The sequence below is a fragment of the Coloeus monedula genome (assembly GCF_965178545.1).
Source record: "Coloeus monedula genome assembly, chromosome: 26".
NCBI classification, from domain to species: Eukaryota; Metazoa; Chordata; class Aves; order Passeriformes; family Corvidae; genus Coloeus; species Coloeus monedula.
The window spans coordinates 3,889,170-3,916,313 of NC_138806.1; the positions used below are offsets into that span (position 1 = coordinate 3,889,170).

General features: G+C 49.1%; 1 protein-coding gene across 2 annotated transcripts; it reads left to right on the top strand.

Annotated features, from left to right (window-relative positions):
* The first annotated feature begins 1,243 nt into the window (after positions 1 to 1,243).
* ACLY (ATP citrate lyase) lies at positions 1,244 to 26,325 on the top strand. 2 transcript variants are annotated; one of them, XM_082297452.1, is made up of 29 exons: positions 1,244 to 1,364; positions 6,924 to 7,093; positions 8,421 to 8,543; positions 9,553 to 9,615; positions 9,890 to 10,080; positions 11,035 to 11,114; positions 11,561 to 11,695; positions 13,052 to 13,166; positions 13,650 to 13,786; positions 14,194 to 14,255; positions 14,429 to 14,546; positions 14,690 to 14,844; positions 15,239 to 15,329; positions 15,727 to 15,756; positions 17,927 to 18,068; positions 19,813 to 19,981; positions 20,425 to 20,529; positions 20,760 to 20,956; positions 21,092 to 21,173; positions 21,518 to 21,628; positions 22,160 to 22,287; positions 22,477 to 22,570; positions 22,827 to 22,981; positions 23,396 to 23,546; positions 24,056 to 24,199; positions 24,379 to 24,492; positions 24,996 to 25,078; positions 25,299 to 25,375; positions 25,548 to 26,325. In XM_082297452.1, the coding sequence occupies exons 2-29, from the start codon at positions 6,935 to 6,937 to the stop codon at positions 25,640 to 25,642; spliced, it is 3,306 nt and encodes a 1,101-aa protein (XP_082153578.1). In that variant the 5' UTR covers positions 1,244 to 1,364; positions 6,924 to 6,934; the 3' UTR covers positions 25,643 to 26,325. The 2 variants fall into 2 exon arrangements, with proteins under 2 accessions (XP_082153578.1, XP_082153579.1); XM_082297453.1 differs by lacking the exon at positions 15,727 to 15,756.
* Positions 26,326 to 27,144: the final 819 nt, after the last annotated feature.

Here is a 27,144-nt window from a genome sequence, read left to right on the forward strand (position 1 = left end):
AGCGCTGAGGGGGCTAGTCCTGGCTAAATAAATGCTGCTGGGTCACTCCTATCAGCTCTTCAGTCCTGACTTTATTTTGGCGCTGGGTCAGGCCCTGCGCCAAGATTTCTGCTTGAAACACTTTGTTCCTGCCAAGTGACTCAGAGTAAGGGCGGGGGGGCATCTGTCCCGCTCGGAACCGATGACATTTAATGTCACGACGAGGCAGATCAGCACCGCCAGGCTCCCGATCGCGCTCGGGACTGCCCTGGCCCTGGCCCAGCCCCTCTGGACGGCAGCCGCGGGGGCGGGAGGCGGGGTGGGGGTCACGCCAGGGTGGGGAGACACCCACGGCCGAGCTCTGGGGTGGGAAGCCGGGCTGACACACCCCGTCCCCGGGGAGCCGGGCAGAGAATTTCAGGCAGTTTAAGCGTTCGGTAACTGTTTTCCAGGGAGATTTGCCCGCACTGGTACCGCCGAATGGGACGCGCCGTCCCCAGCGGGGTGGACAGGAGCAGTGTGCTCGTGAGGGCTGTGCCCAGCCCGGTGACGCTGCCATGGGGACACGGCAGCCCCGGCCACCGGGGCAAGGCCGCCTGTTCTCGTCAGACACCACGCCGGGTGCTCCCTCGGCGCTCTGATGAGCACGTTAGTCACAGGCTGGAAATACCAGGGAAAAAGTGAATGTGGGATGGGTATTCCTAGGAAGCAGGAGAGCCGCGGCGGCCGCCTTGAGAGGCTGGTGAGGAAACGGAGCAGGGGGGAGGCAGGACACCCGGCTCCCCGAGCATTCCCGGTGCTTCGGGAGGGTCCGTGAGAGTCACAGCGGTCTCGTCCCGCTCCCGTTGGCCCGTTGCTCCCAGGGATCGCGCTCCAGCGGTGCCGCCCGCAGTGGCACCGGTGAATCGGCTCCGGCGGTCCCGCCAGTCCCCCGTGGGTACCATCGGGCACTGCCCGTCCCCGCAGCCACAACACGCCCGTGGGAGGTTTCTCGGCATGTCTTGGCGCTGAGGAAGGAGCCCCGTTCCTGCCGCCGGTACCGCTGGGCGAGGGACCTGTTGACGTAATCATGGCCGGTGACATCAGCGGCGGCGGGTCCAGCGCGGGGGGTCAGGGCCGCGGGCGCCACCGGGGGCGGGGCGAGCGTGTCGGAACTACGGCTCCCACAAGGCTGCGCGGCCGCGCCCCACTGGCGGCGGCCAATGGGCGCGCGGCAGGCGCTCAGGCAACGCACACGTGGCGGCGGCGGCGGCCAATGGGAGGCGGCGGCGGCCGTAGCCCGATGGGCCGGGGAGGCCGCGCTCCGCGAACAAAAGGCGGTGGCGGCGACGCGAGCGGGGCCGGAGCGGCAGCAGAGCGGGGTAGAGCAGCCGAGCGGGGCCCAGGTGAGTGCCGGGGCGGCTGCGCCGCTGCGGCGGGGCCCACCCGCCCCGGAGAATGGCTGCGGCTCTGCCCGGCACATGGCGGGGCCTCGCGCCGCCGCTTTGCTGGCGCTGCCGCGGCGCCCACGCGCCTTGTGCGGGAGTGGGGGTGGTCGGCGGGCCGGGAGCCGCGCTGATCCTGGCCGGCCCCGGCCCCGATAGTTCGCGGTAGGGCGGGCGATCTCCGGGAGCGGCCCGCAGCCCGCGGAAGCGCCGCGGGCTCGCTCAAGTAGCGGGTGTGCGGCGGGAGCGGGGGCCGGCCGTCCCGGTACGGTCCGGAGTAGAGCCCCTCGCTCCCACCGGCACAGCCGCTCCTGACCTTGCGGCCGCCGCCGCCGCTCCGCTGCTGACGCCCGCTGCTGTCCCGGTGGCCGGGGCGGCTCTGGGGTACGGGCAGTGTGCGGTGGGCACAGCGCAGAGATTACCGAGGGGCTGGGAAAGGGCTCCGGCTTTACGCGTTTTTCGCCCCTGGTCCAACGGGGCCTTGGCCAAAGCACTTGCATTCCCTGCCGTAAGGAAAATCCTTTCGTGGCCATCCTGGAGGAGCAGCGCGGCGTCGGGATCTCGCTGTGGCCGTACGAGCGTACACAGCCCGTGTGTCGCTCCCTTCCCGGGACAGCTGGCTGTGTTCCAGCTCTCCTGTTTGCTGCCTGCAAACACCTCCTGTTTGTCTTGCTGCTTTCGAAATTCTCACCCTGCTATACAGACTCTCCCTTCTCTCGGTTGAACAGTCTGTTGTCTGCAGTAGTGTCTAAAGGCTGGAAACTGAGGTGCACCCTGACTATCCTGTTTGTACTCTTTCTGATCCCTAACTGGGTTTGGAGCTCAGAGTATCAGCTCTGTGGTCCAGTGCTGTTACCCAAACCCTGTTGGGTTTCCTGCATGTGAGACTTGGCAGCTCTCTCCGGGTATCAGGGCTCTTCCCACCGTTCCAGCACTGCCTGAAGTGGTTCCTAAGCAAGGACATCCACAGTTGGGAGTCCTGCCCAGCCACGATGGCTAGGGAACCTGTTACTGCTGTACACTGGGCAAGTGCTTTAAGGAGTAAGCTTGTTAAGGAGCCCCAAGGCTGTAGAAGAAGATGATCTTTAATGACAGAACTCCCAAATTCCGCCCTTGTGGCACTGGGTGCCCGCCAGCTGTGGGGAGCCTGTCTGCTGCTCTCAGTTACCCACATGTAACCAGTCCGTACTCCTCCCTGGCTGCGTGCTTTTCTCAGAGATTCCATGTGTGCAGGGAGCCTCCCCCAGAGCTGGGCATGCAGCACCTCCTTGCATCACCCCGCACAGCGTTTCCCAACCACAGGTGCGGGACCATGACCTCCCGTTGGCCACGGCACTGAGCCCTCACCATCCTCTGACGAAACACACGCGTTTGCCAGGTGGGAGCTGATGTAACTTTTCATGCTGCCGTGGGCTGAAAATACTGGCTGGGCTTGAACTATGTTAATAAATGACCCGGGACGGAGCAGGGAGGCTGCTTTACGGTGTGGGTTTGTTGAGACAATTCTTGAGAGAGTGGGTGTCAAGCTTTCACTGGGGAGGGAGTCCTTTCCTCCTTGCAGAAGCATTGTTCAGGTGAGATTGGAGGACGGTACCAATCCAGATCTCAGAGAATTCCATGTGTGAGCAGCACATTCTGTGTGAACACAGACTGGTGAAGCCGAGTTACATCTTTTCTTCTGGTCTGAAGAAAAACAAACTAAATCAATGTCTGCAATACTTTCTCTCCCTTTGCAGAACAGACTCTGTCACTCTGAACAGTACCACATCATTGATCTCTTGGGAGTCAGGGAGACTTTACCTGGGTTCTGTGTCAGGAATGCCTCCCTTTTTCTCCATTCATGTTTCTTTTGGATTTGTTACATGCCCTCTTCAGCTGGTTGCTGATATATTGGGGCAGGTGTAGCAGTTGTGTCACAGCAAACACAACATCCAGCTCAAGGAGTCTTGCCTGCCTTACCACCATCCCGCTGATTTTCTCTGTCAATACACTCAGGGAACTTTCCCCAAGCATCAGCTTCTTTGCATATATTTGACAGGTGATGTTTTGAGGGAATACGTGCTGCTGAGCTCCCAAAAATATGATCTGATCCATGTGTCTTACTTGCTCCGGACTTGCTAGCAAAGGCTGGAATCCAGCTCTTTTTGAATCGGTGGGTATGGATGGTGAGAGAAAGGTCAATGAGGTGTTGCAGGGAAGCTGTTTGTGTTGGAGCCTTAGTAAATGAACGCAAATCATTCATGGAAATCTGTGGCACTTGTGCTGCTGACATGAATCTGCCCTTGTCTGTGGTGGGTGCAAGGTCTGGGACCTGAAGTGCTGAGAAAATTGCAGGTCAGTCTTGGCTAATGAATGCTGAATAGAGCAACAGAAAAGAACGTTGTTATCCCACAGGTTGTGTTTTGGGCAGAGAAAGGGATTTTTTTTCTTGGTTTTTTCTTCAGAGGTGCAGCCATTGCTCTCCCCAGCACTGGTCAGCACTGCAGGTGCTAAACATGGCTGAAAATAAGATTATTCTGACAGATAAGAATTTGAACCTGGCTTATTCCTCTGAAACTGGGGACATTCGATTCCTCTGCCTCTGTAGTGACATGAGTCTGTCCCCCTGCCTGGTGTTTGCAGAACAGATGCAGCGAGTTAATGGACCTGCTTTGATCCTGTCTCCCTGGTTGTCAAGGGACCTGCATGAGCACACACAGCCAGGAATTGCTGATGCCCTATGGATTATTTTCCTGCTGATCTCTTAGCTGAACAGTTCAGCAGACTGAAGCAATTGCTTTGTGCTCTCTGTCCCATGAGGAACGGTGGAAAAACTGAGTGAGGGGTGTGATTAAAGACTTGCTAATGTTTAGGAAATGTGAAACTCGGGCAGATAAGGTCAGAACAGCCTCATTCCTGCTGTTCTGTTGCCATGACACAAGGATGTTATTTTTCATCTACTGCTATTGTAAGAATTCTGTAATTTCCTTTCTTTACCCCAGTAGTGTTACCTCAAAAATGAGGTGATGAAGTTGTGAGGGAAACCAGAGGAGCAGCGGAATGGAGCAGCATAAAAATGACCAGAAATGGTTCTGAGAGAGGAACAGCTCCTCTTTCTGTCCCTCAGGTTTAAGGAATCCCATGTATGTCACTTGTTCCCACTGAGGTTTTTTAAGGACTAGACTTAATAAGACCTGAGGGACACCCTGGGTCCAGTTTCCTGCAATTGCAGGAGATTCGTTGGCATAACCAGCATCAGCCTAAGTGGTTTAATTTTTAAATGTGGACTGAAGTTCTGCAGTGCTGTTCCGGGGCTCTGTGGCACCCTGGAGAAATGACAAATACTTGGGTTTTTAAAAGAAATATGTTTGCCATTTTCTTTTACCCATCTGCTTGTGCTGCAGTGAATTGTGATGCTGTTTCTCCGGGACAGGCCCTGAGCAGATTGTGGAGTTGATGAATTTCGAAGGGGTTTGAAGCAGGAGTATTACAGCTTCCTCCCAGGCAGAACAAATTGTGGCTCCAGGTACTGCAGAAGCAGGGTTTGCTCTCAGAAATAGCTCTGCTTAAAGTACGAATTCCAATGGAAAGTTTTGGGCTCTGCAGTACAGATGACTTGTGTGTGTGCAGCTCTGAGGCTGGGCAGCGGCGTTGTGCCTGTGGGAGCATGTCTGTGTGTGCCTGTAGGATCAGGCTGGGGTGTTGGTTTGGGGTTTGGTCTCCTCTGGCTGCTCACAAGAGTTTCCCTCTTCTCGGGCCACCTTGGCTTTGGCACTGGGCTAACAAACCGACAGGGGCTGTTTCAGTAGGGGTGTTAGGATCAAGTGTTTCTAGTGACAGGAGTGGGGGTTGATTCTGATGAAAGATGGAGTGCTGCAGAAACATCGTCTGATCCCGTTTTGAAATGGGATTAAATTGGGAGCTGCGCTGCAATCGTGTTCAGGTTCTACATCAGAACTCTTTGAAAGCAGGCCTGCTGTTCTTTGTCTTTTTGCCCCTTCTGTAGCTTTGCCTTTGTGATTTCTAACCCTGGAATTGCATTTGAAAGTATGTCAGTGGCAAAGTTGACTGCTGGTCCTTAAGCTTAGTTACCAGCTTTCAGTAATAGCACTTAACTCAGTCTGACCTATTTGGTTCTGGAAGCTCAGGGAATGTAACCTGCCTCCGACTAACTTTTTCCTGGTCTAGGGAGAAAGTTTTTTATTTCTAGTTATGGCTAGTTAATCACTGGCTGTACTGTGTTTGCTTATAGGATGAATAGCCCAGCTGATTACTGATGGTTATTACCCAGAGTGCAGCTTAAGAAATAACTGGAGTTCATAAACTGTTTCCCTCTGCGGGTCTGACGTGGGCTATCTGTTCTGTGAGGGCAGGTAGTCTTACTGAGCTGCTCTAGTACTTGGCTGTCCAGGTGCTCAGAGGGCATCTGAGCTCCTCTTTTCTGCGTTGGTGCAGTTCTGCTTTGCAGCTCTCCCGGAATCCATCCCAAGCGTGCTTTTGTTTCCTGCCACACTGGCTGTGCCTGGGGAACAGTGACATGACCCCAGCTACTCAAAATGCAGGAGGAGCTGCTGCTTGAGCCTCCCTGTCAGCAGTCTGACCCCCCAGACGTACCAAACCTGCTGGCTGATCACAGCACTCAGTTCTGATGTGTGACACATGCAGACAGGATCACTGGGATGAAGTATTCTTTCAAATAAGTGTTTATGACAGCTAAAAATAAATGCATCTTTGACACCTATGACTTTGTTGCTGCATATCAAAAAGAATAGTTATACCCTTGAGGTCAGAAATCATTTGCTTACATCAGTTTGGAATATACTCGAAAAGAGAAGAAAACCGTCCATAGGAAAGGGACTGAATTAGGAATTTTTCTTAAAAAAAAAACCAAACCAAAACAAACAGTTTAACCTTAATCTTTGTTGTCTTGAGCATCTTATTCTGTCAGGTGTGAAGCTCTTTCCAAGAAACCTGGTTCTGAAACAAGAGAAAACAATGTTGTAACCTATTCAGGTTTTGGTAATCTTGGCAATGTTTCCCTTTCCCTTTAGACAAGGGATGGGCATTGCTGATGTGTCTGCCGTCAGGCTAGGCTGGGAATACATGATGCCTTAGAGGAGTGGGTGCAAGGGAGGGGTTCCCTCCCTGGAACTGCACCAGGAGAAGTGGTAGGTGTGTTACACAGACCCCCCCAGCAGCAAACCTTGGGTGCTGCAACGTTGGAGAGAGCTGGGCACTGCCCTGGACATGAGGGGATGCTCCAAGCTGTGGATTTAGGAAAGGTTTGGTGGCTGGGACAAGCTGCAGGGACTCTGCCTTTCCCTGCAGACAAGGCTGGATGAAAAGAGTGTTTGTGACAGGGGAATGGGGTAGAAGTTTTAGTAACATGAATAGTTCTTGCTTATCAGGGGAGTTTTATGATCTTATGTGTAACAGGGAGACTTTGGTTTGCTTTGGGTTTGTGTTGAGCAGAGTGATGTGGAGTTCTTGGCCAGAACAGGTTTCTGTTCCTGATGGATTTGTGTTTTTTTCCCCATCCAGACTAGGTAGCCATGTCAGCCAAAGCCATCTCTGAGCAGACGGGGAAGGAGTTCTTGTACAAGTACATCTGCACGTCCTCTGCCATCCAGAACCGCTTCAAGTATGCCCGGGTCACCCCAGCCACGGACTGGGCACGGCTCACACAGGACCACCCATGGCTCCTGAGCGAGGTAAGGACAGGGACAGCAGGACCTGCCTTCCTGGAGCACCTGAGCACTGCTCCAGATCCTTCCCAAAGGACTGGTTGCTATTGTTGCTCTGCCACAGTCACTCCCAACCCTGATGAAGAAACAAACCTTTCTTCAAGGCTCAGTATCACCTGGGGGGCCAATTATTCCTTTAAGACTGTGAAATACACGAGCAGAGATAGCTGTGAAAAAGTTGCTCATAACTGCACAGAAGGTAAAGGAGGCTGGTTCAGACAGAAATATCAGTCCCTGTTTTCAAAGTCTTGCTCTCTGAAATCAGGGAGTGCTCTCTCCGTGTCTGGCTTTTATGTCCAGTAAGGACACTGCTTAGTTTTCTTGAATCCAAACAAAATGTCAGGGAGAACTTCCTTTTTTTAATTATTCAGTGCAAGATCTTTTCTCTTTGTGTCTCATATCCTCATACTTTCTGTAGAGAAAACATACCCAGAGCTCTTTTTATTAGCTGTCTAAGCTGGCTCCTTTCCAGTGGTTAATTATATTAAGTCATTGGCTGGAGAACATGAATGTCTCATAGTCCTTGACTGACTGACTGATAGAAGCCAGCACTAATTAAATGTTCCATGCTCAAGTGCCTGAGTGAACTGCAGGAAGAGATCAGCAGTGCTTCTAAAAGCCTTGCAGGAAGCCAAAAGGGAGCAAGGATACTCTTGGGCCTTTAAGGCAGGTTCTGTAAGGCTGGAAAGGGCTTCAGGATCCAGCAGCAAGACCATGCTCAGTGTCCTGTAGTGCGACACGATGTGTTCTGGCTCTTAAGTTGCTGGAGTTCCAGGACATATCAGCAGTACAGGAGAATGACACCCAGTTATAGTTTGGTTTTTTAAAAAGATATTTGCAAGCTAGAGATGTGTGTAACCCAGGAGCAGCTTTCTGTGGGTATCAGTTGGCTGAAATGTGCATGACCCTGGCCCTAGCCAGTCTCATAAGCAAAGTGTAGTGACAGCAGGAGTTGTTAGGGTTTTTTTTTTTGTGAGCAACTGACTGTGTCTGCCATGACTTTTATTGAGTTTTTTCATCAAAAAAAGCCAGAACAAACTGTCAGCTCAGTCTTTGATGTCTGCTCACAGCTGAGCAGAAACAAGGCAGCTTTTCTCAAAGTACAGCATAAAAAAACCTGAACCTGCAGGCATGTTGTACCAGGAGCTGGATTTGCTAAGATTAAAGGAATTTTGCAAGGACATGTGCTGTGCAGATCTGATTTAGGTTTTTACTTCACTATCTGCAGAGAACCACTTGACCAAAGTCACTTTCTAATGCTACTTCCTTTAAATCTCTTGCCCAACCTTTGTAGCGTTTAGTGGTGAAGCCAGATCAGCTCATCAAGAGACGTGGGAAGCTTGGACTGGTTGGGATTAATCTCACTCTGGATCAGGTGAAGGCTTGGCTCAAGCAGCGCCTGGGCCAGGAAACCACGGTGAGTGCTTCCCTTTTGTTCCCAGGACAGTATAAAAGTTGTCATAAACTGGTCCTCTACTGCAGCCACCCCGTGTGTTTTGGCTGATGATTGAGTGTTACTTCAGGTCCTTATTTTAACTCAGTGCTGCCCTGTAATATTTATTTTCCTGGGAATGACAGTGCAATGCTAATGATAATGAAGTGCCTGCCATCCCTGCTGCTGTGTGTTGGGAGCTGATGGAGTTGTGCTGCCTCAAGGAATTTATGCCTTTGGCTCTGCTGGGATTGATTTGCCACTGGCTCCAGCTCCAAGCTGGTGTGGTTGCCTGAAGGATTGGGAAACAGCAGGAACTGCATCTTGAGTGCTCCCCACTGGGAAAATGATGGGTGTGGAAATTACTCCTTTAGCACAATACAACAACCATATCTAAAGCAAGGACTGGGCCACAGGCTTGGGACCACTGGTGTCTGGCGGAGCAGGGGGTATCCCCCAATGTCTCTTGAGCCTGGAAACGTGGATTTGGATAACAGGAAAGTGCCTACACTGAACAGTTCCTGGACCCATAATAAGAGGCTAAAGGATTCTCTCGCTCTTCTGTGCTCCCTGATACCATTTCAGGGTGAGCAGTACTCTGATGCCTCTGCTCCTGCCACTAGCTCAGGAGTTCCTCACTTCTGAATTTTCCACTACGCCAAGAGCAGCTCAAGCCCTTGTGTCTCACTATGCTGAGCAGGGCCCAGTGACAGTGCTGTCTCTGGGGCAGGAGAGGAGAGCAGCTGTCCTGGTGTAATTCTGATACCACTCTGTCCTGTTAGGAGATGGGGAAGGTGACTGACTCCTGTAACCAGATATCCTGGGGTGACAGTGCTGAATGCAGTGCTGGAGAGGGAGGAGTGGCTCCTCAGGAGGCACAGTGGAGAGGGAGCAATTTTAGAGCAGTGCTGATTAATTCTCAAAGCTTTCCTTATGCTGTCACAAATGTGCTGGACAAGTGGTTATGGGTGTTTACCTTGTTTTCTGTCCCCAGATTGCTAACGCGAAGGGAATCCTAAAGAACTTTCTGATTGAACCCTTCGTCCCTCACAAACAGGTTAGTACACCATTAAAGTGGGCTTTTAAATCTCTCTGGATTTGCATGCTTAGCTGGATTGGCACAGTGGAGAAAGCAGGAGTTTGGGAATGTGCTGTTGAGCTGACAGTGTTGGTGTACACCCTGGGCAGCGTTAGGGCCACTTCAGCACTGCTGCTCCTTGGGAAGCTTGATGGTGGCCTCAGCTGCCCCAGTCCCAGCATTGGCACGAAAATCTCTCCAGGGTTTTCTCTGGGTGTCGCTGGTTAATGCTTGTCCCTGCTCTGTGACATAGGAGGAAGAGTTCTACGTGTGCATATACGCTGCCCGTGAGGGAGACTACGTGCTCTTCCACCATGAAGGGGGTGTGGATGTGGGAGATGTGGATGCCAAAGCTCAGAAGCTGCTCGTGGCAGTGGATGAGAAGCTCAGTGAATCTGATGTGAAGAAGCATCTCCTGCAGCATGCACCAGCTGACAAGAAGGAGTAAGTAGAGATGCAGTTCTGGGAAGGACCAGCAGTGCAGTAGCTGCTCTCTTTTATCTCAGTGCCACATCCATCTGTTTTGTTCACCCTGAAGCTCACTCTCCTGCCCTTCTTGCTGCTCTCCAGAATATGCCATGCATCCTGAATCCAAGCTCTCTGACTTACTGAGGTGCCTGTAAAACCCAAAAATAAGGTTTCCTCGTGCTGAGCCTTTACTTGGCAGCAGCACTTGTCAGCCTGCTCAGGTCTCAACCTGAGACTGGAGACATGTACTGAATTCTGATCCTTTGTGCCAGCATAGAAGTTTCTTTTGTTCTGTGAAATGATGACGAGATGTGAATCTGACTGCTAATTCAGAACTTCCCTCTCCCTTGCTCTGCCCTGGTCTCCAAAGTTATTCTCCTGTTCTTTCTCCTGCAGGCTTATCTGTAGATCTCAAGGCTTCTGCATCTCCCTCAATTAGATGCCCATACCTAGTTATCCTAATATGAGTCATGATTTTTCCAAACATAGCGTAATCCTTGCTGACATTGTGCAGTACTGAAGGGCTGAAGGAGCCTGTCACTCCATCAGTTCACTGCAGCCTCCTCCCCAGCACAGCTAACGAAGCTCAGATCTGACAAAGATGGGTTTCAGCAGGGAGGCAATGATGCGCTTCTGTCTTGTGGGGAGATAAATCAGACTGCACAGCTCTGACAGTTGTGAGCAACTGTGTCCTCAGCAGAGTTTGGTGGAGGGTAATTAAAATGAGTCATGAAGGTCTTCCTTCCCTTGAGTCATCCATCACCGGGGCTCCATCCAGAGAAGATGAATGAGAATGAAAGAAATTGATGCCGAGTAGATTTGCAGATTGCCACTAATACCAACGAACAGAGCAGGCTGTACTTGGATTTGGCTGCTTTCATTAACTTGTGTTACTTTTTTTTTTTTTTTTTTTTTTTTTTTTTTTTACAGCATCTTGGCCAGCTTCATCTGTGGCCTGTTCAACCTTTATGAAGATCTGTATTTTACGTACCTTGAGATCAATCCATTAGGTAACGGATATTTTTGGGAGCAGAACTTTCTGTTCTGAAATACTGGAATGTGTTCTTGATCCTTCTCTGGGTTCTGTAATTCACAACAGCACTAGGTGCCATGTGCAGAAGTATGGAAGTGGCAGTGATATGTCTGAATGAGCTGTTCATTCAGTGAATTAAAAATGAGGAAATGAAAAATTCCCTTGAAATGAATGTTAAGGCAGAACTGAAGAATGTAAAAATATTGTTAGAACAAAACAGCCCCTGAGACAGAGTCTGGACCATGGCCAGAATTACTGGATAATTCCTCAGGGAATTTGCTGGGGCTGGTAGATATAGCCCAGTGCCAGGGGAAACAGCAGTCACCCAGCTTTTGCAATGATCTCTGCGTGAAGATCACACATGTTGGAGTAAATCTGTGTCTCTGTACAAGCCAGAGCTAATTGTGATGTTTTTCATTACAGTGGTGACTAAGGATGGTGTTTACATCCTTGATTTGGCTGCGAAGATTGACGCGACGGCTGACTACATCTGCAAAGTGAAGTGGGGGGATGTGGAGTTCCCCCCTCCTTTTGGCAGGGAAGCTTACCCTGAGGCAAGTGACAGATGGAATTCCTTCATTGTGTCCTGAATTCATCATTGCTTGTATGCCTATGGCATTACAGTTTCCAGTGGTTTTGTTGCTGTGTCACCTTGGCAGTGCTGTCCATGATAACCTGTGCACAGGTAGCTGTGGTCCTAGGACTGCTCAGAATCACACTCTGAACTGGGTTTGCTTTCCAGCTCTGTTTGGTCAGTTCTTTAATTCAGAATTGACTTTTTTTAATGGAGGCTGGTATTTAACTTTCCTCAGCTGTGTGCCAGAGCTCTGTACCCATGCAGAGCTTCCTTCTGTGGTTTCTTGCCCATGTTGCTCCCCTCAGCATCACTTTTTCTGCTAGAGCAGTGGTTACTGGGAGCCCTGTGGGAGCTGATGCTCCCTCAGTGTTTCAGTGACAGTTCTGAGAGCAGAGCAGTAGCTGTGTGCAAATGCTGCATCCAAGTGTGAATCCAGAGAAAATAATCACCATCTCTGAAACTTTTAAGTAAGAAGTTGTTAATACACCTGTCTTTCCAAAAAGTGAGGACAAGATGAGGCAGCACTTTGTTTGTCTAGCAGTGCCTCTTCCCTCTCCAAATTCCCTGGGTCTGTACTGCTGGATGCACAAGCAGTGCTCCAGATATGGGTCCCAGCAGCTTCAGAGGCTGTTGGAAGTACAGTTCTCTCCTTAATTATTCTGTTACTTATTTCGGGGGTCTGTTCTTTTCCCTCTAAAAAGATTTCTGTCCTGACTTTTTCATTTTAATAATTATAATTATGCTTCAGTTGGAAGGTTTTTGTACTGTGGCCAGGAAATCCATTTAGCTGTTCTTTTCCATGTAGCTTGCTGGATGCCAACACTCAACTCAATTTGCTCTTAAAAAGATTAGTTCAGGTTTTGTCTCTGAATCATCCATCTCCAAGTCTCTGGGAAGGTTGTTATGGCAGAGTCTTTGCTGGGAATGTTAATGAACTCTGATGAAGTGCTGCTCAGCAGCCTGGCACACTGGGCTGCAGGAGCACCACGTTGAGCCAAATTACAGCTCTCAGTGATTATGTTCCTGGCTGCAGCACAGCCAGAGTGGTCACCGTGGGTGAGATGATTTTTAGATTTCCTCAGGTCTTAGTCTCAGATAAGGCCAGAACAGACTTTGCAGTTCTGTTCAGATTTTATGACTCCCTTGTGATGGAGGGATGGACACACAGGACCTCTGTCCCTGGTAAATGCTGTGTCTGTAGCTCTGCTGTCCCTCTGCTGTAGCTGATGAGATGTGATTGCTCTGAGTGTCCAAATGCACCCAGCACTATGAACCCTCAGGATGGAAAAGGCAGGTGCAGGAGGAAGCTCAGGTTGTGCTGCTCTCTCTGCAGGAAGCCTACATTGCTGACCTGGATGCCAAGAGTGGGGCCAGCCTGAAGCTTACGATCCTGAACCCCAAAGGCAGGATCTGGACCATGGTGGCTGGTGGTGGTGCTTCCGTGGTGTACAGGTAATGGAAGCAAGGTTTCCAGAGGGGGAGGATTTAAAGAGCTGGGAGAGCATAATTGCTGCAGCCTCTGGAAAGTAAGCTCTTCTAAAGCCATTTTTCCCATGCTGTGACTGGGATCTCTTCAGAATGAAGATGCTGTGCAGATTTCTCACCAGGCTATGGAACATAGTGTCCCGTAGGGAATTTAATTTTGGGAACGTTAGGGTTAGATAGTTTCTTGCAGAGATACAGTTCCTTTCTGACTTCTAAAGAAACAAGCTGGCTGGAGGCTGTTGAGGGTAATTATGATTGTTGTGGTGGTCACTGAGTTTGTGTCTGGGGAGCATGACAAGATTAATAGTCACTGGCACCAAGAGGAGAGCAGCTTTGTTTTCAGTAGACAGCACTGTCCCTCTCTTCCCCAGGGATTTGGAGTACTTTAGGACCTTTATAGTGACTCAAATTATAGCTAATCTCTTAAATAGGTAATTTTTTTTGTTACAGTGACACCATTTGTGACCTGGGGGGTGTGAATGAACTGGCGAACTACGGGGAATATTCAGGGGCCCCGAGCGAGCAGCAGACCTACGACTATGCTAAAACCATCCTCTCCCTCATGACCCGAGAGAAGCACCCAGAAGGTGAGGGAGACGCTGCAATTCCAAAGCTATGAAGCTGTGTCTGGCAGAAAAACCTGGACAGATCTGGGCTGTTACTCTGCTTAGCTCTCCCTGGCAGAGCTTTCAATGTACTGCTGCCTTCTGAAGGAACCTCTGTCAGCTCTTCTGAAGGAACCTCTGTCAGCTCTTGCTTCAGAGAGAGGACTTGTGGTTTTCTATGGGGCCTGAGAGATCCTTATCAAACATTCTTGCTTGGTACAAAGCTCTTATCTTCCAGGCTCTACTAAATAGAACTGCTTTAGGGCTTTTTTTCTACTAAACACAGCTGGCTACTCTGCAGCTTTGTTTCACTTTGTCCTTAACTGCTTCGTAATCTTGGAGTACTCTGCTCTTGAAATGGTTTTATTTACCTGTATTTTTTCCCACAGGGAAGATCCTGATTATTGGAGGCAGCATTGCAAACTTCACCAATGTAGCAGCCACCTTTAAAGTAAGTGACCAGTCACAAACATCAGCAAACACCCAGCTGTCAGCCCCAGACCTTTCTTCCCACTTCCATGCTTGGCTGAGGCTCATAGCCCATCTCTTCCAGGAGTTCCTGAGATGATGGCACAGGGTAAATGTCTGGCTGCCTGGGTCACCTGTCCTGTGTGTTTCTTTTAGGGCATTGTGAGAGCAATTAAGGATTACCAAGGCCCTCTGAAGGAGCATGAGGTGAGGATCTTTGTACGAAGAGGAGGCCCAAACTACCAGGAAGGGTTACGTGTCATGGGAGAAGTTGGTAAGGACCAAGCTTTTCCTTAAGTCTTGTTCTTGCGTCTGGTTTCTTCCACTTGCTTTCTGCTGAGTTTTCTCAAGGTTAAATGCTTCACTTTGGCAGAGCTTCCCCCTGAGGAAGCTGACTGCTCTTGTGTACATCCACAGGGAAGACCACAGGGATCCCCATCCATGTCTTTGGCACGGAGACCCACATGACTGCGATCGTGGGCATGGCGCTGGGCCACCGGCCGATCCCCAACCAGCCGCCCGCTGCAGCCCACACCGCCAACTTCCTCCTCAATGCCAGCGGCAGCCCCTCGGTGAGTTCCTTCCCCACTGTGCAAGGGGACATGGGTGAAGAGCCTCATGAAGGCAGCAGCCTCTGTCCAGACAGGCTGGAAATAGGTTTTGGCCACTAGGGTTTGTAGGAAGCTTTAGGAAAACCAGCGTGACTCTACCTGTGCAGTTTATCAGGAGAGGCCCCCCAATGCCCATCTCACTTGTGCGGAAAATGTGGCCTCTCAAAGCTGACAATGTGACTGTTGAACCCACTGGGTCATTCAGTTTTCTGTCACTTGACTGAAACTGTCCTATCTGAAAACTCATCTTCTTTGTAGTAGACCAGTGTAGCCAAAGTGAGGCCGTCTCCTCCTCTCTGCTCCAGGCCATACCTGGAGCACTGTCCCTCACTGACTTGGCTTCTGAATCTTTCAGACTCCAGCACCGAGCAGAACTGCGTCTTTCTCTGAGTCCAAACCAGATGGTATTGCTCCAGCTAAGAAGGCAAAACCAACAGCACCTCTTGGTAAGTCCAGCCCTGGGAGTGCTGCTGGCAATGCTCTGCTGTTCCCAAAGGCAGGATGGGCATGAGACAAATGCATTTTTTTCTAGATATAAAGGGAAGCAGTTTTGTGGTATCTGCCTATCTTTGAGTGTAGTTAAGTGTTTTAGCAGCTCACTTGTGCTATGAGCTCATACACATGGAGTCAGAGTTGCTCCAAGCTGGGATATTCAGAAACAGCACATCAAGAGAGAGTACAGTGAGAGGGCTCCAGTCTGCTTGTTTTTAACAAGAACAAACCCAAAAGCCCTGAGTGCTGTGGAGAAGAGGGCTGCTGCAGCACCTCCCTGGGTGCCTGGCCAGTGGGCTGGTAGCAGCCAGCTCTGTCATATTGTTGCATGAGTGATTCTCTCTTTAACAGATTCAGTTCCAGCCTCGAGACCTGGTTCAGGTAGGACCCGTGTGACCAGCTGAATGTGCCTGGCCTCGCTGGCAGCTGACTTTTTAGTTCTTGGTTTTGTTGCTGTTTTTTCTCTCCAAAAGTTTGCTGTGTTGTCTGGTCCTTCCCTCCTGCCCAGCATATTTAGCTGTCACCATGTGAATTTCTCATCTGGTTTTTCAAGTGCAGATCACATATGTCTTTGCACAAATACTTCCTATTTCTGGGGGAGAGAGGGCCAGGTCTCAAACAAACTGTTTTTTCTTCCCTTCCTCCTCACAACCATCACAGAGAAGAACAGCCTGAGGCACATGGTGAAAAGCTCTGTTCCCTTTGCCTTCCAAAAGGAGGAGTCACTCATTGTGATCAATAACTGGTATCTTATTTCAAAGGGAAACAAAGTAGTTCAGGGGCCCTGGTTATCAGGTTTGGGAAGTACAGAAAAGTCACATACAAACTAAATGTTGCCTTATCAGTCCAGCAAACTATTAAAGCTTGTGCTCAGTGTGATGCCTTAAGAGGCCTCCTAGAAACAGAGACTCGACAGGAGTAAGGGAGTAAAAGTTGGTATTTATTTGAAAGGCCTTCAAAGGTACACCCTGGCGAGCCAGAGGTTATTGCCAAGATGGACCCCAAGGTGGACGACAGCTCATGAGTTCTTCACAATTTATAGGTTTGGTTCATTTGCATATCAGGGTTAATTCTCCAATTAAAACTTCAGTTTAATGATGTAATTTCCCCTCCACTTGCCCCCCTTAGAGGCTCTTTGGTTTATACTTTTTGGGTCTAGGACAGTCTGGGTGTCCTTGAAGAGCAGGCCCGGAGAGGCTTTGTTATGTCTACCTAGCACAAGAGAGCAGAAATTAACAGGTTACAAGAAACTTCACAGTTACACACTAAGCAGTACAGAATTTGAAAAATAGGAAAGTTAAAACCTAAGGCATCAAGTGAAGTTATTCTGTAAGGACTTTAAGACTCTTGGGCTCTGTGCTGGGTGAGAATAAGCTGCTGAACTTGGGGCAAAGTAGAGCTTCAAGTTACCTCCCTTATCGTGAGGAGGGACAGTAGAAGGGGAATTCTTGGATTATTGCTTGTGTGCTCTCAGACAAGCAACATTGCCTCTCTGGGTCTGCATTTTGGTGTTCCTGGGAGTACTCATGGTACCCCCTTGCAGGCACCTGCAAGATAAACAGAATTTTCAGGGTAAGCAGTTCTCTAATGACAAGTCATGTTGCAGTGAATCTGAACTGTGAATGTGTAGGGCTGGAGGGCAAGGACTGATTTTTTTTGTTGAAGCCAGAGGAACAATGGTCCTGTTTAATCCCTAGTGCTATTTACCTTTGATGCAAATCCAGAAAGAACTCAGCAGTAGCCCAAGTTTGACCAGCTCTGAGTTTTTACAAGTTTTAAAATGAATTCTGTCTGGAGTCAGAAGGAGGGACTCAATGTTGTGCTGTGACAAGTGGTGTAAATAGACTTTAAGCCAGCAGTCCATCTTCACTGGCTGAACTTTTGTTTTTCCTGTGACTCTGTCCCCTGAAGCTGAGTTTTGGGCCATATATAAATTCTTGGAGTCATCAAGTTTGTGTTGGATTCTGATCATTAAAAAAAAAAAAAAAAGGAGGAAAGAAAACCTTAGTATGTTGAGCTCCTTTACTTCCTTTGTTCCCACCATTTCCTGCCTTTTTTTTTTTCTTTTTTTTTTTTAAACTTCCTGTCATTCTACTGTGGTGCCCTGACCAGCTTTTCAAGGTTTGCCCAGACTGTGGGCTACATGCAAATAAATAAAGGAAATTCTAAGTTCTCTTCAGCTTTGCATAAGAAAACTGGGAGGAAGATGGAAGGCCCATGAGAGGAAAGGGAGAGGCAGTTTTCACTACTCTCTTTTCCTATATCAGCCTCCCTCCTATGATTCACTTGCCCATTTTGTGAACCCCAAAACCTGGCTGTTGTGTTCAGAATCCAGGGAAGGGGTTGCTGTTTCATCTAGTTTCTTCCGTAATTTGGACAATGTGACTACTCCATCCTGCAAACTGCAGCTCATCTCTTGGGTTCAGTTTGGGGGTGGGGGGAATGCACTCATCCAGGAGCCTTTCAGCAGACATTTGGCAAAGTTGCAGTTTGCGTCTTGCTCAGGTGTACAATTTGAACATGGTTTGGTATTTTTCCCCTCTCTGAGCAGGTAAAGCCACAACACTGTTCAGCCGCCACACCAAAGCGATTGTGTGGGGGATGCAGACCCGGGCTGTCCAAGGAATGCTGGACTTTGATTACATTTGCTCCCGGGATGAGCCCTCAGTGGCTGCCATGGTTTATCCGTTCACGTAAGTAGCCTGTGACCGCGTCGCTTTTCCATTTCCCTCCAACTCTTCTGTGACCTTCCTCCTCTCTGAGTCTCTGCGGTTCTTTAGTGGAGCTCTGCCCTGGTCTCCATCCCTGCTCCATCCTGAGAACACCTTCTCCTCTGCTCCCTTCCACCCCTGGGTTGGCTTTGTAGGCTGCTCTGTTTCCTTCAGTCATTGATTTTGGGCTGCGCTGTTGAAACAGCTTAATGTTCACCGCAGAACTGAAGTTCCACTTCATGCACTTTTAACAGATGTCCAAATTCTGTTCTTCACTCAGTGAGTAAGGCAGGTGTGACTACCTGGGCTTCTTCCCAGCCCCCAGCAAAGGCAGGCAGGCTGTGTAAGGCTCCTTCCACTCACCTGCTGTTGGCTGTGTGCTTGTCTGAGACACCTTAATTTGTGCCTGCAGCAGCAGGAATTACCCCTCCAAATATTATCCAGAATTGTAGCAGCTCTGCTGACAGACTAAAGCAGATATGTAGCCAAACAAAATTTAAAAAAAAAAATAAAAATCTTGTTCATATTCTTTCCAATAGCAGCAGTGGTCACTTAGCAGGCAGGAAGCCTGTGGATCCTTCAGTTGGATAGAGAGTTCCCTTGTGGTGTTCACCCTCTTTTACTCATCCCTACAGGGATGAGAGGGGCTCTTGGGGTGTGCATGAGCTGTTTTATTGTACCCCCTCAGTGTGGGGGGGTCTCCCTGTGGGACAGGGCGAGTAGGGAGAAGGGAAACAGCAGCTGTCACTTCCAGTACAGTGAGGTGGGAGCCCAGAGCCAGGCAGGAGCCTTGGTTCATTCCTATGGTATTTACAGACATCCTGGAGAGCTGATGTCTAATCAACCTCTGTCCTGCAGAGAACTTCTCTTGACAATTATTCTGCAGCTCTGATGGTAATTGCAGCTCTGTAATAACTTCTCAGCAAGTGCAAACCTTGGGGTACTGAGTGCAGGCACAGCTATGTCTGTAGGTGAGTGGCAGCCCCTGGCAGTGCTGCAGTTGATTAAGGAAGAAAAAGCAATAGGGATTAAAATTTAAGGCTACCTGTAATTATCTGATTCTACTTGACCTTTTGGAGGGAGCCAGGCTGGCAGAACCTGGAATGTTCTGTCACGAATGTACTGGTATGGGAATGCAGCCAGTATCCACACGCTTAAATAACTGCCCAGTCAGACTTCACTGCAGTTCCAGTCAGAGCATCTACTGTCTGTGAAATACCTACAGTGAAACTTTCCCCTCCAGCGTCTGTGGGATGGGCAGAGTCCCACTGTAGCAGGATTGGGAAGCTGACTGGCCCTCCCATTGCTGTCCTGGCTGTTCACCACAGATACCAGTTTCCTGTTCCCCCAGTCCAGTGTTAGCACCAGCCCAGTGACACAGCTTTGCACACCTCTCATTCATTACTCTTTCTGTGCCTCATTCTGTCTTCCAGCTTGGAGTAGAGTTAAGGCTCTGGTAACTTCACTGTGGGAGAGCTTATACATCTTGCTGGATGCCTCTGTCCCCATTAGCCCATCTCCTTCCATATGCTGCTCTGTCCTATTCTCTGAAGAACATTCTGCTGTCATATGGTCCCTCCCCACACACGCTCACGTGCTCGTGAGTGTCTCAGTCAGTCTCGGGGGCTGAGAATGGGGTTTGTAAACTCCTCTGTCTGCATGCACTGTGTCCCTTTGCCTTTCCAGCAGCCTTAAGGTCAGGGCTTTCCCATCTTCTCTTCCACAGTGGTGACCACAGGCAGAAGTTCTACTGGGGCCACAAAGAAATCCTGATCCCAGTCTACAAGAACATGGCAGATGCCATGAGGAAGCACCCAGAGGTGGACGTTCTCATCAACTTTGCGTCTCTGCGCTCTGCCTATGACAGCACTGTGGAAACCATGAATTATCCCCAGGTGAGCACAGGATCCAGAAGAAGCCCAAGAGAAGAAGGAAGACCCTGTCAGCAGGGTACCAGTCTTTCTTAAGCCATGATGGCATTAGCAAATTGTGTTGGTCTTCCGACTTAGTAGATAATCCCCAATTCTAACCCCTCACAAACTGTGAGGAGGATACTGGGGGTCCCTGGCAAATCCTAATGCTGCAATTTAAGAGGAACTTGGTGCTTCTTGGTTAGCAGTAGCTACTTCAGGCTGATCAAAATACAGTGCTGCTCTGATGTGCAAGGGGGAGAAAATTCCCTGACCGGAGCATTGAGACTATTGTGAAGATCATGGCAGCTGCAGATTCGTGCATTGGGCCTTCCTGGATGAGAGTGCACCTCCCAAGTATGACCTCTCAGGGGCCTGACAAGGGGCAGCTTCTGGGGGTACCAATGGTTTTCTTCCTCTTGCTGCAGATCCGCACCATTGCCATTATTGCCGAGGGCATTCCGGAGGCCCTGACGCGCAAACTGATCAAGGCAGCTGATAAAAAGGGAGTCACCATCATTGGGCCTGCAACTGTAAGTACTGATGGCCGTCTTCTCCTGTCTTTCTTAACCTTCAGATCAGCTTCCTCCGATGGATGAAGTATCCTACAATGCACTCTGTCTTCAGTCACAGGAAGTGCATGTTAGTCTCTCATCTTAATGTCTTTGCTGTCCTCCCTTGTCTGTACAAGGCTGCCTTATACAAGCATTTCTCAGTTTCATGATTTTAAAAGGCTTTCCACCTTTCTCTAATTCCTTTGTAGGTTGGTGGGATCAAGCCAGGTTGCTTTAAAATAGGCAACACAGGAGGCATGCTGGATAACATCTTGGCATCGAAGCTGTACCGTCCTGGCAGCGTGGCCTATGTGTCCCGCTCTGGAGGGATGTCCAATGAGCTCAACAACATCATCTCCCGAACCACCGACGGGGTCTATGAGGGGGTGGCCATCGGAGGAGACAGGTACGAGTTAGCACCTTCTGCAGACACTGGTTTTCAAGAATTGTTGGTAATTTGGAGAAAGAAGGGGCAGGTTGGGTATTAGTTTTTCTTTCAGAAAAGTATGAAATAAAACCATTTCCCCTGTATTGCACACAGATATCCTGGTTCAACTTTTATGGATCATGTCCTGCGTTATCAGGATACTGCAGGAGTGAAGATGATTGTAGTACTGGGGGAGGTGAGTGAGACCACTTCACTACCTGAGAAATACCTATGTGTGGTTTTTGTTTTGGAAGCAACTGAGCTGGCTGCAAGGATGCTAAATAGCAGCTACTTCTACTCTTCCTGAATATTCCAAATTTTATTTCTTGCTGCTTTCATCAAAAGAAATTGAATGTATTCCACAGGCAAGCATAGTCTTCCCTACTTTAAAAAAAAAAAAAATCAGGAGGCTTTGTTCTGAGACTTCAGCCATTATTCAGGGAAAAAGGGAAAAAAAATTCCCAGCAATGCTTCTGTGTGTGTCTCAGAGCTGGTTTTATCAAAAGTGCGGTTTGGAACCATCTCTTTCTCTCCCTGCAGATTGGAGGCACAGAAGAGTACAAGATCTGCAGGGGCATTAAAGAAGGCCGGATCACCAAGCCAGTGGTGTGCTGGTGCATTGGTACCTGTGCCACCATGTTCTCCTCAGAGGTATGTGCAAATATGGGTGCAGATGCACAAAATAAGGATATATCCACAACAGGAAGAAAACCACAACTTTTCTCATTGTACCTAAACCTTCCAGAACTGGCAGTAGTAACTTTAATGTGCAAAAGTTCATAAATATAAACGATAAAGATATATTGTGCTTCTGTAGTTCTGTCATCAGAAATTTCCAGGGGATTCTGCTTACTTGTGAAGGGAGCCTAAAGATCCCAGGAAAAGCAACAAATTCCAATAGCTGCCTGTTTCTGGAGAGGGAATGGCAAAGATCTATGTTAAGCAGTTCTGAAGTGGGGCAGTTTAGGGAGGCAGAACATGAATGGATGAGCCTGGAGTGATTCCAGGTCAGAACATCCCTGTGATTGCCCTGCTGGCTCTGACTGTAACCAGGCGTTTTGGCAGCCCAGAGGATGCAGATGTGGAAGCCACTGGTGTTCCCAGTCAGGGCTTTATTCTGTTCCACTCTCTGCAGGTGTAACAGCCCATATTCCTTACTGCTCTCTCTTCTCCTGTTTGTAGGTGCAGTTTGGCCATGCAGGAGCTTGTGCCAACCAAGCCTCCGAAACTGCTGTAGCAAAGAATCAAGCCTTGAAGGAAGCTGGAGTGTTTGTTCCCCGGAGTTTCGATGAGCTGGGAGAGGTCATTCAGTAAGTCACACTCACAGGGCACCTTCAGCAGGGAACAAAAGCTGTCAGGGCACTGATTCTGGCCTGGTAGGGAATATATTTCTGCTTAAGGAAAGCAACTTCTACTCATTGTGGGGTTTTAAGGTCTGGGTTAGATCACCTCTCTTGGATTTCTTAGGACCAAAGTTACTGAATAGATTCTTTCCCTAGGTCTGTGTACCAGGATCTTGTGGCCAAAAGAGTGATTGAACCAGCTGAGGAAGTGCCTCCTCCAACTGTGCCAATGGATTACTCATGGGCAAGGGTGAGCTGTGCTGGTTTACCTGCTTTTGGGTTCCTTGGAACCAGACAGGGCATTTGCTGTGATTCTGGATGCCACATTGGGGTTATACCTTGTGCTTTGTAGTGTTACTTGTGAGCTGCTGCCTGTGCTGATTCTGGGCTGTGGAAGGTGCTCCAAGGGCAAGCCTGAGGTGTTGCTGTTTGCCCACTTTGCCCTGTGCTGCCTCTTTCTGCTGGTGTGGGTTGTTTAACATCCTGTCTTTATGCTTCAATTTCAGGAGCTGGGACTGATTCGCAAACCAGCTTCCTTCATGACCAGCATCTGTGACGAGCGAGGACAGGAGCTGATCTATGCTGGGATGCCCATCACTGAGGTCTTCAAAGAGGAGATGGGAATTGGAGGGGTTCTAGGCCTGCTCTGGTTTCAGAGGAGGTGAGGCAGCTCTTGTGAAAGCTCACAAGCTTTTCACAAAATGTTCAGCAAAGCTTTTGGCAGCGGGATTATCCCCATGGAGTTCGTGAATAAGATTCTTTGGAGTTTTTCTTGTTTATTAATAGACTTTTAAACAAAAAAAGTAACTCCAGGATTCCTTTGTGAAGGTAGATTCACTGGAATGCCATCTCTGTATTCCTTCCATGACACCACATCAGCATTTTGGGCTGCATACAGTGTGTTTTAGTTTCGGGATGAAGTTTCTCATGAGTCTTGTGGTGCATTGAGGGAATTTCTGTGTTGTAGGCCTGATGCACACTCTCTACTTGTGTCACCTCAACTGTGGAGAGACAAGGACTTTACAAACACTTGCATTTGTGTTCTGTCCCTGACTGATGTGGTGTCTGTGCCCAGGTTACCCAGGTACGCCTGCCAGTTCATCGAGATGTGCCTGATGGTGACAGCAGACCATGGGCCGGCCGTGTCTGGAGCCCACAACACCATCGTCTGTGCCAGGGCTGGCAAAGATCTGGTCTCAAGCCTCACTTCAGGCCTTCTTACTATTGTGAGTACCTGACATCCAGGAGGTTTAGATTTGTTACTATTATTCTTCTAGGTTTTATTACTATTAATTTTTGGATTGGCTGCAGAGTCACAGGCTGGTGGTGTCTGTCCACTCACACCTTGAATTTCAGCTATAACAGTTCAGTGCTCTGTTTCAAATCTGGTCCATTTTTTCAGTAAGCCAGACTAGTTTGTATCCTGAGTCTAGAAATATTTTGTAGCAGCCAAATTGCTGTCAGTGTTGACTCTGTTTGGTTGCCTGAACTCTGACAAGTGTTAGTAAAACAGACTTTGGATTGCATTTTCCCCCATGTTGTCTCTAGCAGAGATGCACTGACTCCAAACTGGCACTCGTGTGAGAGATAAGCAGATGCTTTCTCTCAGGTGCCTGCCCAACTCTAATGTCATGAATGCCACAGGGACCTAGAGAGTGGATGGGGGAGATAATCTTGGGTTTGTATCTTAATTGTGGAGTCCTTTGCTGTAATTGCCTTTGTGTCCTGCACCCAGGGTGACCGGTTTGGGGGAGCACTGGATGCCGCAGCCAAAATGTTCAGCAAAGCTTTTGACAGCGGGATTATCCCCATGGAGTTTGTGAATAAGATGAAGAAAGAAGGGAAGCTGATCATGGGCATTGGACACCGAGTGAAATCAGTAAGAAAACTGCATTAGGACAAACTGGAGGGATTTTTAGGGAAGGGTGGGGAAGAGCAAAAACAAAGGAAAGAAAGTTGGCAAGTTTCAGAGGCAGCTAGTGACCAAATTTTCCCAAATCTGCAAAGAGTATCTGTAAGAGGCAACATCACTGACTGTAATGTGCTCTGAACTTGCAGATAAACAACCCTGACATGAGAGTTCAGATTCTCAAGGACTACGTGAAGCAGCACTTCCCAGCCACTCCGCTGCTGGACTACGCACTTGAAGTAGAAAAAATCACAACTTCCAAGGTGAAAGGCCCAGTATTGAACTGCTCTGGGCACTGGTTTTCATGGGAAGGAAAGTGACTGGGGCTCAGCTCTATTTTCAGTGCAGTGCTTCATAAATTGTTGCTGGGGATTGTGTCTAGGGTAGAGTTGAGGCTGAGTACAGCAGCAGTTTGGAAAGGCTGAAGACATTTGGCTACCAGGAAAATGCTGAACAAGCCAAACCATCATCTGTGTGGCCACTGTCCACACTGGCACTGCTGGGTGTAAATCTGAGGCTTTGGCACATGCACTGGCCCATGCCAGGGAGCCTCATGGGGGTTGACCCGAGGGACCTCTCAATGGGAATGCTGGAAAACCAGCCCCAAATAAGTGTGGCTCTTGCTCAGGCTGCTGAGCAGCCTCTCTGTTGCTCTGCTGGTGTGTCCCCAGCTACAGGCAGCCCTCAAGTCACCTTTAGAGTGGAAGGTGCCAGGTGAGCACCATTTGCACTGTTGACATCCTTATTGGGGTGTGTTTTATTTCAGAAACCAAACCTTATCCTGAATGTAGATGGCTTTATTGGAGTGGCCTTTGTTGACGTGCTCAGGAATTGTGGCTCTTTCACACGGTGAGTGTTGGGGCTGCTGTTCTTGGATCATGCTGCTATGAAGCTGCACTGCCAGCTCCTGGGGGTCAGGAGGAAACATAGCCTGGCTTGGCTTTTGGGAGCAAAAAGCTGTCACGGGAATTTGTGTGGCTTCTGGCACTAGAGCAAGTGCCAGCTTGTCTGAGATTGATTCCTTAAATAGATGATTACCAGGAACCATTTATTTTCCTTTGTTTTGTAGGGAAGAAGCAGATGAATATATTGATATAGGAGCTCTCAATGGCATTTTTGTACTGGGCAGGAGTATGGGATTCATTGGTGAGTTTGCTGCGTCCTCCCTGCCCTTTCCTTCCTCCTGGGGCTGCCCTGCCCCAGGAACACCAGACAAACCTGAAACCCAGGGGCATTCAATGCACTCCAGAACTCCAACTCAAGGCAAAGACTAAGAGGAGGGATGGGAATTTTGTAACACAAACCACTCCCATTTCAGGACACTACCTGGACCAGAAGAGACTGAAGCAGGGTCTGTACCGTCACCCCTGGGATGACATATCCTATGTCCTACCGGAGCACATGACCATGTGAGAGGCTGGTGTTGCCTTGGAATGCACAAGGACAGAAGCCTGTCCAGGGGTCAGCCACGGTGGGACTGTGATGTATAAAGACCGTCATTGGGACAGAGATGTTGAGCTGCCTGGTCAAACTGTGCAAAGTGACTGTTTTATAAGGATAGAAACTTACTCTAATAAAACCAAAACTTGTGCTATTCCCTCTGTTACCTGCTGTATTTAATACTGTCTCTCACCTTTTTTTTTTTTTTTCTCCCTGTTCTCATTTTGTTTCCAGAAGAGAGTTAGGGTTTGGGGGGTAGAGTTTGGCTCATAGGTACGCCTTACTGAACATAACTCTGGTACCAAGCTGTACCTTTCCCATGAGGGGAACGTGCCTGTCATTCCCATAAGCCATGACTTTGGATTTTTTTTGTTGTTGGTTGTTTTTCAATTTGTTTATCATGTTCTTATCCTTAGTCTGACTGTACCTGAACCCTGGGACCACTGCTGATCTATAACCAATGTTACTCAAGCTGGTGTAGTAATTTAAAGTGTAAAGTTGTAACATACTGCTGTGAAAACTGTGAAATCCCTGTACTCAAGTGTCTGTATTTATGCAAAAATTTCCTTTACTCTGACTGCTGCTCTGTGCACTGTCACTCATGTTATCTGAAAAAATATCTCAGTAATAATTTCAGTGTCCTCCTTGTCTGTGTATTGTAACCAAACTCAAATAAATACACATTACTAATTTATTCTTTTTCTATGTGTGGCTTCTGCAGGTTGGTTCTAAATAGTGTCTAAGGGCATGTGTAACAAGCTCTCATTTGGCAAAATAACAAGCCTCAAAATAATTACTCCTCAGGGTCTGTTACAGGTGATTTAAATGGGGGGAAATAAAAATCAAACTGCATACAGACTTCACCTTGCCTGTTTCAGTGTAGGTCGAAATGATAAAATTTAGCAAAGTAGAACATAAACAGAAGGACATAAACTAGCTATGATGGCTATAGCATTATACCAGAGTTAGGGAACTGCACTCTGTGTATAGCAAACATGAAAAAACCGACTACACCTCACTTCATTGTAATTAACAACCCTGTGTACCTTGGGTGGAGTGAGAGAATTCCTGATTCCTCAGGTGCACCCAGGGAGGGCACGGGGAAGTAGAAAAGGGTCAGGCTTGCCAGAGGCTCCGAGTGGAGCCGGGCCTGCGCGTTGGTCCGTGGTACCGGAGCTGCCCGATGGCGCACGGGGCACCGGCAGCAGCGGGGCCGCCCCCACGGCGGGGAAGCTGAGGGGACGCGGGTGCCAGGGGCTCCGGGCTGAGGGGATGGAGATCCGGGGCTGTCCCGGCCTGAGGGGACGGGGGATACGGGGAAGTCCCGAGGGCTCCGGGCTGAGGGGACGCGGTGTCCCCGGGAGGTCCCGGGGGGTTTCGGACTGAGGGGATGGGGATCCATCGTGGTCCCGAGTTGAGGGGAAGAGGGGTCTCGGCGTGTCCTGGGCGCTGCCCCGCTCCCGGCTCCCCTCACG